At 42.9% G+C, this 12,500-nt stretch overlaps 1 protein-coding gene and 1 long non-coding RNA gene across 2 annotated transcripts in view; one reads left to right on the top strand and one right to left on the bottom strand.

The window, feature by feature from the left end:
- The window catches only part of LOC139755895 (uncharacterized), a 17,771-nt gene extending 8,739 nt beyond the window's left edge, over positions 1–9,032 (top strand). The window contains exons 2-3 of the mRNA XM_071674610.1: positions 7,099–7,306; positions 7,509–9,032. Of these exons, the coding sequence (XP_071530711.1) occupies positions 7,099–7,306; positions 7,509–8,154 (854 nt within the window). The 3' untranslated portion in view covers positions 8,155–9,032. The remainder of the gene's footprint in view (positions 1–7,098; positions 7,307–7,508) is intronic.
- LOC139755897 (uncharacterized) overlaps positions 1–12,500 on the bottom strand; it is a 754,411-nt gene that overhangs the window by 46,523 nt on the left and 695,388 nt on the right. The gene's annotated exons all lie outside the window — the stretch shown is intronic.

Here is a 12,500-nt window from a genome sequence, read left to right on the forward strand (position 1 = left end):
TTCGCCATTTCCCGCGTTAGCGAGGTAGCGTTAGGAACAGAGGACTGGGCCTTTTTTGGAATATCCTCACTTGGCCCCCTCTGTTCCTTCTTTTGGAAAATTAAAAAAAAAAAAAACGAGAGGGGAGGATTTCCAGCCCCCCCGCTCCCTCCCCTTTTAGTCGCCTTCTACAACACGCAGGGAATACGTGGGAAGTATTCTTAATCCCCTATCCCCAGGGATAATATATATATATATATATATATATATATATATATATATATATATATATATATATATATATATATATATATATATATATATGTCTTTTGCACACGATGCGATGTCGCGTCTCTAAGGGGGGAGGGGGAGGGTATCAACACTCCCCCCTCCCCAGTGTCACCCCCTCACCCCTGGACAGGACGTAACCCCCCCTCTCCTTTATTCACCCCCCTCCCCTTTATTCCCCAACCCACCCCCCTCCTTTCCCTAACCTAACACCCGTGGTGACGCTGGGAGACCATCACCATCATCCCCTCCTCTCTCCTCCCCACACACACACCCTATTTTACACACACAACCTCCCCTTCTTCCCTTCCTCCTCCTCCTCCCTACCCATCTCCTCCCTCCCTCACCATCACCACCTCATCGCACGTGGTAGTCGCTGTGGTTGCCGGGTCAGTCAGCTGTTATTGCCCCTCTTAATGTCGTTAGTGCTGGGTTTATATCGAAGTGGGTCGTTCACGCTCGTTCATGGTCGCCCCCCCTGATTTACAATCATTTACGGCTGTCAGTGTGAAGATACGATGAGGAGTTATTTACATCATCTTTTATTCTTTTTCTCCCTTTGTGAAAAATAATGATAATTGTGTATTGGGAAGAAAAAAGAAAGGTTTGCTGGAGAGTTTAGCTGGAAACCTCTCTGATTTAGCTTTGTTGGACACGCTATATATATAGCTGAGTGTACTGGGCTATACTGACGTAAATGAAGCTGGTAGATGAAGATGTGGTAGATACTGAAATAATGGTAGAATTATGTTTTCTTTCTTCGAAAAGGAGAGATGATGATAATGATAATGATAATATAATGATAATAATAATAATGATGATAGTAATTAATAATAATAATTAATAATAATAGTAATAATAATAATAACAATAATAATGACAATAATGATAATAATAACAATAATAATAATAATAATAATAATAATAATAATGATAATAATAATAATAATGATAATAATAATAATAATGATGATAATAACAATAATAATAATAACAATAATAATAATAATAATAATGATAATAATAATGATATTAATAAAAATACGCCTATGACTACTACTACTACTAATAATAATAATGATAATCATTATCATCATCAATATTATCATTATAATAGTAATAACAATAAAAGCAGTAACAACAATAATTACATACTGATGAAAATAAGTATGGCAAAGTATATTGATAATAACAGTGATAATAATAATAATAATAATAATAATAATAATGATAATGATAATAATAATAATAATGATAACAATGATGATAAGATAATAATAATTCTTTCTCATCAATCAACAGCGTATCAAACATCACAACAAAACCGAGAAGAGAAAAAAAAAATAATATGTATACAGTGTCTCTCATAAGACTTGACCTCTGGTTTCAAAAAAAAATAAAAAACAAGAAGAGAAATTCAAAAACATGTCGTGAATTTGCACCCAGGCCCCCGGCCATGAATGCAGAGTTCTCATAGGTATGTATACGCTCATTCACGACACGCGCAATGTGAGCATCTGCTGAACTCGAGGGAAAAAAAGGGGAAGGGAGGTGGGTCGGTGGGTGGGTGAATCTTGCGCGTGATTCCAGACGCTCAAACACGGCGCTCCTTATCTCACAAGACTCACCATTATTCTCCAGTACTGCAAATGAGGACGAACGAAGCGCTTCGTTACGCCTTTACGACTCTCCTCATTCGGTTGTGGGTTGTAGACAAATAACCTTATCTATTTATCTTTTATCATTCTGAGAAATAGTTCCAGTCTGCTTAGCCTATCTTCGTTATGTTTTATCTAAAGATTTCCCGTCTGTTTTGAAAATATCTCTGTTATGGTTGGTCAAAAAGGAAGTGAATTGATTTTCCAATTATACGAAACGGATGTGTAACGCATCTGACGTCTGGATCAGCTCGGTCGCGAAACAGCTGAAGTTCAAAGTCTGTGGTGGAAAGAACAGTTACAAAATCATCTTGCAGTGATGCACTTGACCGATACATAAGCTGACCTAAGTCACTGTAGACCTAAGTCACTGCAGACCTAAGTCACTGTAGTAATCCTTGAATTCCTTGTGACTTATGGTTGCCAGAAAAGGCTCAAATGGCTTCTGAGATCTTTTTTGAGTTGTTGCCTACAGTCCTCAAATAGTCGCTAGGGTGTTCATAAATGGTGTCCAAGATAGCAGCTTTCGTGATCTGAAAGATATCTTTAAGAGTTCAAAGATATAAGTATCTAAAGGATTTATAGATATCTTAAATGGCTTCCAAGATGTCGTTAATTGTTTCCAGGAGAATTTTAATGGTTTTAAGGGTGATTTTCAGTGACACTTAAATGGCTTTCAACACATCTATAATAGGTTCGAAGATATCCCTAAGGTGTCTAGAGAATCTTCAATAGCTTCCAGGATATCATTGTGGTTTCCAGGAAAGCTCTCTCTCATTTTTCCATGATATCCTCATGGTTTCCAGGATAGCTTTCATTGCTTCCAGGATATCTTTCACTGTTTCCAGGATATCTTTAATCGTTTCCAGGATATCTTTCATTGTTTCCAGGATATCTTTAATCGTTTCCAGGATATCTTTCATTGCTTCCAGGATATCTTTCATCGTTTCCAGGATATCTTTCATTGCTTCCAGGATATCTTTCACTGTTTCCAGGATATCTTTCATTGTTTCCAGGATATCTTTCATTCTTTCCAGGATAGCTTTCATTGCTTCCAGCACGATATCTTTCATTGCTTCCAGGATATCTTTCACTGTTTCCAGGATACCTTTCATCGTTTCCAGGATATCTTTCATCGTTTCCAGGATATCTTTCATCGTTTCCAGTATATCTTTCATGATGACTAGGATATCTCACATAGTTTCCAGATATCTCAAATGGTTTCTACGGTATCTTTAACGGCTTCCAGGACACTACAGATATCATTATCAAGATAACTCTAATGACTTTCAAGATATCTCTATACACCTCTTGAATTAGTCCTGGAGGCTAACCATCAGGTAGTTCATGGTGGTTAACGATGGGTGTTGTCTTCACAGTGTTGTGTCCACGGTCAATGGTCCTTGACACTACGGCCTCATCTCGCCACCATAAGCCCTACAGGCACAACTACCACAATCACCATCACCACCATCACCACCATCACCACTATCACCATCACCTTCACCACTATCACCATCACCATCACCACCACCACCATCACCACAATCATAACCACCACCACCATCACCATCATCACTACCACCATCACCATCATCACTACCACCATCACCACCACCATCACCATCATCACTACCACCATCACCACCACCATCACCATCATCACTACCACCATCACCATCACCACCACCATCACCACAATCATCACCATCACCACAATCATCACCACCACCACCATCACCTTCACCATCACCTCCACCATCACCTCCACCATCACCATCACCACAATCACCATCACCATCACCATCACCATCACCATCACCTCCACCAACCACCACCCTCCTCCACCAACCACCACCCTCCTCCAACAACCACCACCCTCCACCACACCACGAAGCCCTTCACTTCACCCCCCCTTCCCCCCCTACACACCCCCAAGGACCCTAATTGCCGGCAGCCGTGGTGTGTGTGTGTGTGTGTGTGTGTGTGTGTGTCGCTGGTCACAGTCTTCTGTCCTCATCAATTAGGACAACTTCCGTTGACGTCGCCCGTGTCGCCTTACTCCCGCCGGCGGCACGATACACGCACGGCGGCTTCCGCCGGGCCCCGATTTACCACCGCGCCGATCCGCGACCCCCGATATAGACCCGATATATTTTCCTTTTTTTTTAATCTTATCCCTCGATGGATGAAGAGCTTGTTGTTATTGTTGTTGTTATAATACAAAGTTGATGTTTTGGGGTTATATATATATATATATATATATATATATATATATATATATATATATATATATATATATATATATATATATATATATATATATATAACTTTACATTAATTTCCTCGACACATCTATTCTTCTCGAGGACACGGGTTCGAAACACCCTCCCCCTACAGCAGCTTCACTGGGGGGGTCACCCCGCGATGTTCCCGAGCGAGCCATTACCTACGCTTGTCCGTCATAAATAGCTGTTTACTTAGGGGGATAAATAAAGCATTAATATTCACAAGGGGGGGGATGGTTGGTCATGAATAACGATGAATAATTAGATGCGTGGACGACCCTTTGCGGCCCAGGAGGAACCACCACCACTCATTGTTACCAATTCATGATTTGGGGAAGGGAGGAGGAGGAGGAGGAGGAGGGCGAGGGTGGGGAGGTTAGAAATTTTCACGCAGCGTTTAGCGAAAATGTTTACTCAATCAACCTTAAGCATTTGTGGCGCTTTTCTTTTTTTTTTTTCTCTCTTTAAACATCCCTCTTTACAACGCGATCAGTCTCCCCGCCCTTTTGATATCGCATAAATATAGATATTTTGTTGTTTGTGTGTTTAGTAAAGTACGGTTCTGGTCGTAGAAATTAAAGAGAGAAAAAAAGAAAGTGAATGGATTTTACGCCAGGGGGTAAAGGCTAGGGTATGGTGGATATGTCATATTCCTCTGGCTACAGTGGTGTGGCACAGCGGGGCGGTGCGAAGTGCAGAGGAGACAGGAAGAGGGACCAACCCTTTGGTATGACGTGAGGACCTTGCTGAAATCCAAGGTACGACCCCCCGATGAGACATTGGGACGACCCCCCTTTGATCGCGACGGTTACGACCTCTTGAGCACGACGGTACGACACTTTGGTGGCGAGGGGTTGGAAGCCTTTTTGATCTTCTGGCCATTTAAGAGTCGTGTCAGAGGTTACGTTATCATAGCTATGGGTCGTAAAAGTCGTTACTTAACGGGTCGTACCGTCGTGCTCAAGGGTCGTTCCGTCGTGCACAATGGCCGTGACCATTCGTGCTCGCGGTGTCGTGCCTTCGTGTTTGAGTCGTACCGTCGTTGTTCAAATGGTTGTAAGAGTCGTTGTAAGCCGTCGTAAGAGAGAGAGAGAGAGAGAGAGAGAGAGAGAGAGAGAGAGAGAGAGAGAGAGAGAGAGAGAGAGAGCGCTTTACCGGGATGATCTCTTTAAGAACTGACGAAATAATATATGGGCAGGGCCTTGGATAAGCAGGGGCGATCCCGGCTTTGATTAAGGTTTTATCATTTACCACGAACAAAATTGTGTCTTAGAAATGAAATGAAAAATGCGGTATTACTTTACCAACGACTGAGGATATTAAGCAGCCTCGAAAGAGGGATGGATTATAGGCAGTGTGGAAGCTTAACTGAATTTCATTATACATTTTCCTTAATGGGTTTTATATAATCACCCCCTTTCCCCTTTTAAACACCATTAGAATTCGTCCTTTGCCACATTTTCTATAGCCAGCGCTCGTTATCGTCATAAATCCTCAGGAATTCATCGCATCAACACAACACACTGACATAACTTGCAACCCATCACTTGCGTATGATTCATCAACACAACACACTGACATAACTTACAACCCATCACTTGCCTATGATTCATCACCCTCATCGCTTCACTACAATTCAGTACGAACTCTCTTGGTTATATCTCATCCCTCTCTCTCTCTCCTCATCAAAGTAACGCATCAGCGATTTACTCCGTAACCCATCTTTCCTATCGCTTCATTAATCACCAATTCGCTTGTTAATGGATCTTTCCTATCGCTTCAATAATCATCAATTCGCTTATTAATGCATCATCCCTATTGGTTTTACTCTAGCACCAATTCGCTTATCAACTCATCATCCCTACTGCTGTACTATAGGGCCAATTCGCTTATTAACTCATCATCACTACTGCTGTACTATAGCATCAATTCGCTTATCAACTCATCATCCCTATTTGCTGTACTATAGCGCTTCATCTTATTACAAGTCTTCACCTCGTCTCTTAAGCTGCAGCCCATCTCATCATTGTGATTCATCACTGCTCAACACTTTACCTCACATCTTCACAATAACTCATCATACGGTGTTACAACCCCAGGAACCTTTTCCACAAAGAGGTCCTGTGGTTATAAAGTAAGGACTACCTGTCCACGGGGCGCCTGTAGTTAGTTCCAAGGCTGCGCAACACTTAGCACCACGGATGGGATGGGCTCCTCTGAAAGCAACAAGTTCTCGTCAGAGATTATCGGGTCTCCTCTCAGCTGTCCTTTCCTACGTCAGACGGCCCCGCTTCCTCTGTGACCGAGCTCCTCCCATACATACACCACACTCCCATGTACGTGCGTCCCTCCTCTCCATCACTGTGGCCGGCTGGGCAGCCTCGCCCGCCCTCCCTCACAGTGATCTGCCGACACCCGTGTTAAAAGGATCAGCGGAGTGACCTATTGTCCCTCCCACTCCCTACCCTCCTGTGCATATATACAGCCGTCGACTCCCTTCATTCATGGCAACTGGCAACTCTCCCTTCGTCCCCTGAGAGGCTAAAGGGGAGAACCAAGTGGGGGAAAGACTCTCTCTCTCTTTTCCCTCTCCCTCCCCTCGTGCTCCCTCGTCCCGGACATACTGGGGTGGTTATTTAAGGCTAATGTCAATTGGTTTAAGAGAATATGATGAGGTGATTGTGTGTTTGGGGCCCCAGCTGGGGCTGGATAGTGGGGCGGAGATCACCCCCAACAAGGCATCAGTGAATGGGGGGGGGCGCGCTGAGTGTTGGGAGACTGTGTAGGACTGACCCGACACGTCCTTTTCAGGTGTTGGTAGAGGCTTATTCGTTGTTCACAGTGGGGGAAGTCCTGATGGGAATCGTTTATTTCTATCTTTACAGAGACTAGCGGTGGATGTGCAGAGGGTTCAGGTCCTCCGCCTTGCAAGAAGCAGCGTAAGGCCCGCACGGCCTTCACGGACAACCAGCTGCAGACGCTGGAGAAGAGCTTCGAGCGTCAGAAGTACCTGAGTGTTCAGGATCGCATGGAACTGGCGGCCAAGCTGAACCTGACCGACACCCAGGTCAAGACCTGGTACCAGAACAGACGGTGAGTGTCCCCAGGTCACCATCTGATTACTTAGATCACAACAAGGAACATCAGTTCTCCTTGTATAATCAAAAAAATCCTCTTTCTGCTCCATTGTGACCATAGTTTTTTGGTATTTCAAAGATTTATTCGCTCTTTAAGACCTGCTCGTCTTGTTCCACCTTCGTGTAGTCGGGATCAACATCGTCCCTCTCCCCTACAGGACTAAGTGGAAGCGTCAGACGGCCGTGGGTCTGGAGCTGCTGGCGGAGGCTGGGAACTACGCCGCCGTGCAGCGTATCTACAGCGCGCCTTACGGCTGGCCTTACCCGCCGCAGCCGTCTTCTGCCGCCGCTGCCGCCGCCGCCGCCGCGGCACTCAGCCCCGCCGCCGCCTCCGTCGACCTGTACTACCGTCAAGCGGCCGCAGCCGCAGCCTTACAGAAGCCTCTGGCGTACCGCCTGTACCCGCCCGGCCTGCCGATCCTGCCGCCAGTGCCTTCCGATCCACTCAGGGACGCACTCAGACCCGAGGCCCTCAGGCCGGACACGATCAGACCCGAAGCCCTGCGGCCGGAAGTGCGTCACGACGCCCTGCGGCACGAGATGCTGCGGCAGGACCTCCGCTCCGAGACGCTGCGGCCCGAGGCGCTGCGACCAGACGTGCTCCGCTCTCTGGCCTCCTCTATGGCAGGAGGGTCGCCCCTGGCCGGGTCTTCCCTCACCGTGACAGCCTCCCTTCCTTCCTCTCCTCTCACCTCCCCGCTCTCCTCCTCCGCCTCTCCCTCCCCTCTCTCCTCCGGCGGGCCCCTGCCAGCGCCGTCCTTGCCGCCCTACTACCGCTCAGAGGCCGCGGCGTCGCAGGTCTAATGAGACACCTTCCTCCCCCACCAACCGCCGCCGCTCCTGTTGCTGCTGCCGTCAGCAGCCCAGGGAGCAACTCCCTCCCTTCCTCCTTCCCTCTCCCTCACCTCCTCATTTGCTCTACATCATCACTACCTCATCTGAACATCACATTCCCCAGCCACAGTTTCCATTCCCACACTCACCACTCATCCAGGAGGCATTGCAGAGGGCATGTACATAGTTCAATAATCCCAGTGCTCAGTGTACAGTATATAGGAGTGTTGTTACTGTGAGGTCGTCAAATGCATGGCACTATAATGATGAAGACAGGTCACACCTCCCCCACAGTGTGCTGAAGACCCAATCATGGACTCCCACTGGAAAAAAAAAAGATATATATATATATAACCACTTGTGAAGACCAACTTTCCTCTCTCGATCTAATTCATCTCGAGGGAGATTTGTACGATCGAATCCTACAGCCATAGTGTACACTAGGAGGCTTGAGCATCCTCAAGCTTACCAATCGTGTATGTGGTGGGTACTGTACACATGTATATCATTCTGGGGGGGCAATGATATGGGGGGGACGCAGTCTTCTTGAATCCTGACTCCACGTTCGGCGAGTGTTTTCATTTTCGTTTGCCGTTCGTGGACACGCACACGAACCAACGGAGTCTGATAAGAAGAAAAAAAAAAAAAGGAAAGAAACTCACGCAACGTGTACTTAATAAAGTGGTACTTAACGGTACAAGACTCCAGGATTTCTACTTGTAAAGTTATTGTACAAAGTTATTTGGCCATTACTTGTGATATTATTATTTAGTTTTTACCTCCTCCTCTTCCATCCCACTTCCCTCTCTCTCTCTCTCTCTCTCTCTCTCTCTCTCTCTCTCTCTCTCCCACATGTAAATAGGTATTGTATTATGATTTTATAAAAGATAGTCTGTAGAACATTATAGACCTTTGTTTACCGATATATGTGAAGCAGTGGCTGCTATATGTGCGAGATATATAAAGCATCCACAGCTGCTCCCCTACACTATGTATTTTGATGTAAAATTATCAATAAACAAATTATTGGCATTTTCCGATATTTACCTTCTCCCTCTTTTCTCAGACATATATATATATATATATATATATATATATATATATATATATATATATATATATATATATCCAGCAACCTTTCACATTACTGCAGGCAAATGTGTGAAAAAAAAATATATATATGAACATGAATGTATGCTGTCACAGCGGTGGCATTGCATTGCATCACGTAGGGAAATCATGATTATGAATACGATTTTGATTATAATTATATACGCTATTGATACCAAACTCTCACTCTGCTATTCACTGTCTCTCAAAAGGACTGAGGTACTTTGGTGACAGTACGAAAAGAGAAAATAATTACTGTGTATCTCTAGTAAAAGTAAATACGTTCAAGGTTCTCCATCGTCAGAGGTAAAGACTTGAATCGATGAAAAAGGGGAGAAATCATGATAAAGCTCTGTATTGACGTATGATTCGGCCATGAAGTACGGTGGCATGAATATCTGAAGGACACTCCACCCTCTCCCGGATCATTTCTCCAAATCATGTTAAGTTCTCCATTTTGAATGAGGCTCATTAAAAATCACCAGAGCCAATATTTATGAGGAAGGATGCATTATAAATGCCGGGGCGATGGCGAAAAAAAAAAATATATATGTATAGCTAAAAATTCTTAAAAGTCCAAACTGAAAAAAATTTATATCGATAATATTTAAACTTGTTTAAAGAAAAATCTTCAGAAAACGAGCAAAAATTTTAAGGGTTAAGGAGCAACAAAACTTAATATATATCATGCGAAAAATTGGTGTTGGAAATTTTTACAATATATTGTTCCATGAGTCGACCTCTGACTGTCTTACGTCATATTTCATAGAGACAATTACAATGTTCAGAGGGATATATATATATATATATATATATATATATATATATATATATATATATATATATATATATATATATATTTCGTGTCCTGAAAAGTGTACTTCTGCAGGAAAATACGACAAAGAAAATATAAGAAACAATATACTAACATACTCATACTGAAGCGTTTGAGTGCTATATTCGTACTGTGAATATCATGAAGGAACTGACAAAATCGCAGACTTGTGAGAATATTAGGCAAACGAGGGAAATGTCTTTAAAACATGACAGGAAAATTGAATCCAATTAATATGATTAATATAATATAATTCACATGATGCAATTATCTAATAGATATTAAATGTAAGATGAAAGATTGAAGATCTCAGATACATATAAAAAAAAGATAACTAAACAAATAAGGAATCTTTAACATTTCCCTTAAGGGTGTACTAGCTCTCCTCTCTCTGAACCTGTAAGGGTTCGAGAACATATCTTTGCAGACAATACTTCCCTCCCCTCTCTCACAACATTTGTGTTCGTTAAGAAATATACAACTGGTGAACAGACACACCATACACACACACACACACACACACACACACACACACACAGGCGGAAGCGCCATCTAACAACAAGATGAAGAGTGAACGGAACTTCTTATCACTGGTGATCTCATTCAGTTATACAGAGTAATACTCGATTATACAGCATGAGCAATATACGAACACACGGCGTAAGGTAGTATGTGTGTGTGTGTGTGTGTGTGTGTGTGTGTGTGTATTTGCTCACATCCACCCCTAAAGCAACGAAACCAGATCACCCTATGCTCGGCCAAAACCCAGACACATTAAGCGTGGTTTCACCTAATCAGTTTACATCCTCTGGTGAAGCCCATTGCTAGCATGTCGTCCATAGTATACGACATCTATCCCAATCGCTCTATCCTGTGCAGGCCTTGCATCCTCCTGCACGTTCAGGCCCCGATCCCTCAAAGCACCTTTCGCTCCATCCTTCCATCTCCAATTAGATTCACACTTTTCCTTGCTCCCTCCATTACTGACACGTATACCATATGAGTTATCCTATCGTTACTCATCCTTCCCTTATGAAGAACCCATTTAAGCAAAGCGTCTTCAGTTCTTTCACTGACACTCATTTTACCAGTACGTTACTAGTAAATTAGATAGTAATGATCTACTCATAATTACCCGATGACGTGTTTATGACAATGAGTTCTGAAGTGACCTCAGGACGTCTTGCCAGATACTTCTCTAGCCTAAGGCTGCGCTACCTCCAGTAGCAGGGAAGTGTATATATATATATATATATATATATATATATATATATATATATATATATATATATGTGTGTGTGTGTGTGTGTGTGTGTGTGTGTGTGCAGTCAACGTATCATGACGAGCCCGTCCGTATGCATAATGAGATAACAAAGACAGAGGGACACCATCCCGCCGGCCCTCTTCTGCTATACATGGCGTCTGAAATATACATCGTAATTAAAGTTCAGTAAAAGATCAACCCGAGCGTGGACGTGGTTTATGCAGGATCGTGTCAGCAAGATATACATAAGTAACTGACTCTTCATCTTAGGCTTCAACTCCATGCACCAATGAGGAGAGAAATGTATGACTTCATTACATATATATATATATATATATATATATATATATATATATATATATATATGAGAATAAATTCATGACTTCATTTTGTCTCTCTCTCTCTCTCTCTCTCTCTCTCTCTCTCTCTCTATATATATATATATATATATATATATATATATATATATATATATATATAAATATATATTCCCCTTCAAATGCGTGTTCACAGAAAATGTGTTCAGCATTTGAGGCAGAGAAAAGCTCCGGTTTCTAAGGCGGAATTGAATCTGGGTCAGTGAGGGAGATAGGGATCTGGTATCTAAGCGACTATGAGACCCCAAGTGTATATATACACGACATACAGAAAGACCCATTACCTGAGACGGAAAATTACATTGTATCTAAGGCTGAAAAAATAACTCAGCATCCATGAGAGAAAATGAACCACTGTCTTGAATACCGAATGACCCATTATCTGAGATAGATAACGACCCAGTATCTTAGATAATTACTCAGTATCTAAGATAGAGAACAAGACACACTATATGCACCAGAAAGTGACTCCAACGTCTGAGACAGTAGACTGGTCCACTGTACAACAATAGAACATGGGTAATATCGAAGCGGCATTATCGTATGCTTCTATAAACAATCAAACACAAGCTTTGTACGCCTTCGTACTGAACTGAAGGAGAGTTGATGTACCGGTAGTGCTCTCAACCATAGAAAAAGCCAGGGTTTACTGTTTCAAACGACATTGATCCGAGTATATCAAACGTAACGAAACGGTTAGTTTCGCTCTAGATCCATAGTGAAACTAAGC

Source organism: Panulirus ornatus, chromosome 20 (genome assembly GCF_036320965.1).
Source record: "Panulirus ornatus isolate Po-2019 chromosome 20, ASM3632096v1, whole genome shotgun sequence".
Lineage (NCBI taxonomy): Eukaryota > Metazoa > Arthropoda > Malacostraca > Decapoda > Palinuridae > Panulirus > Panulirus ornatus.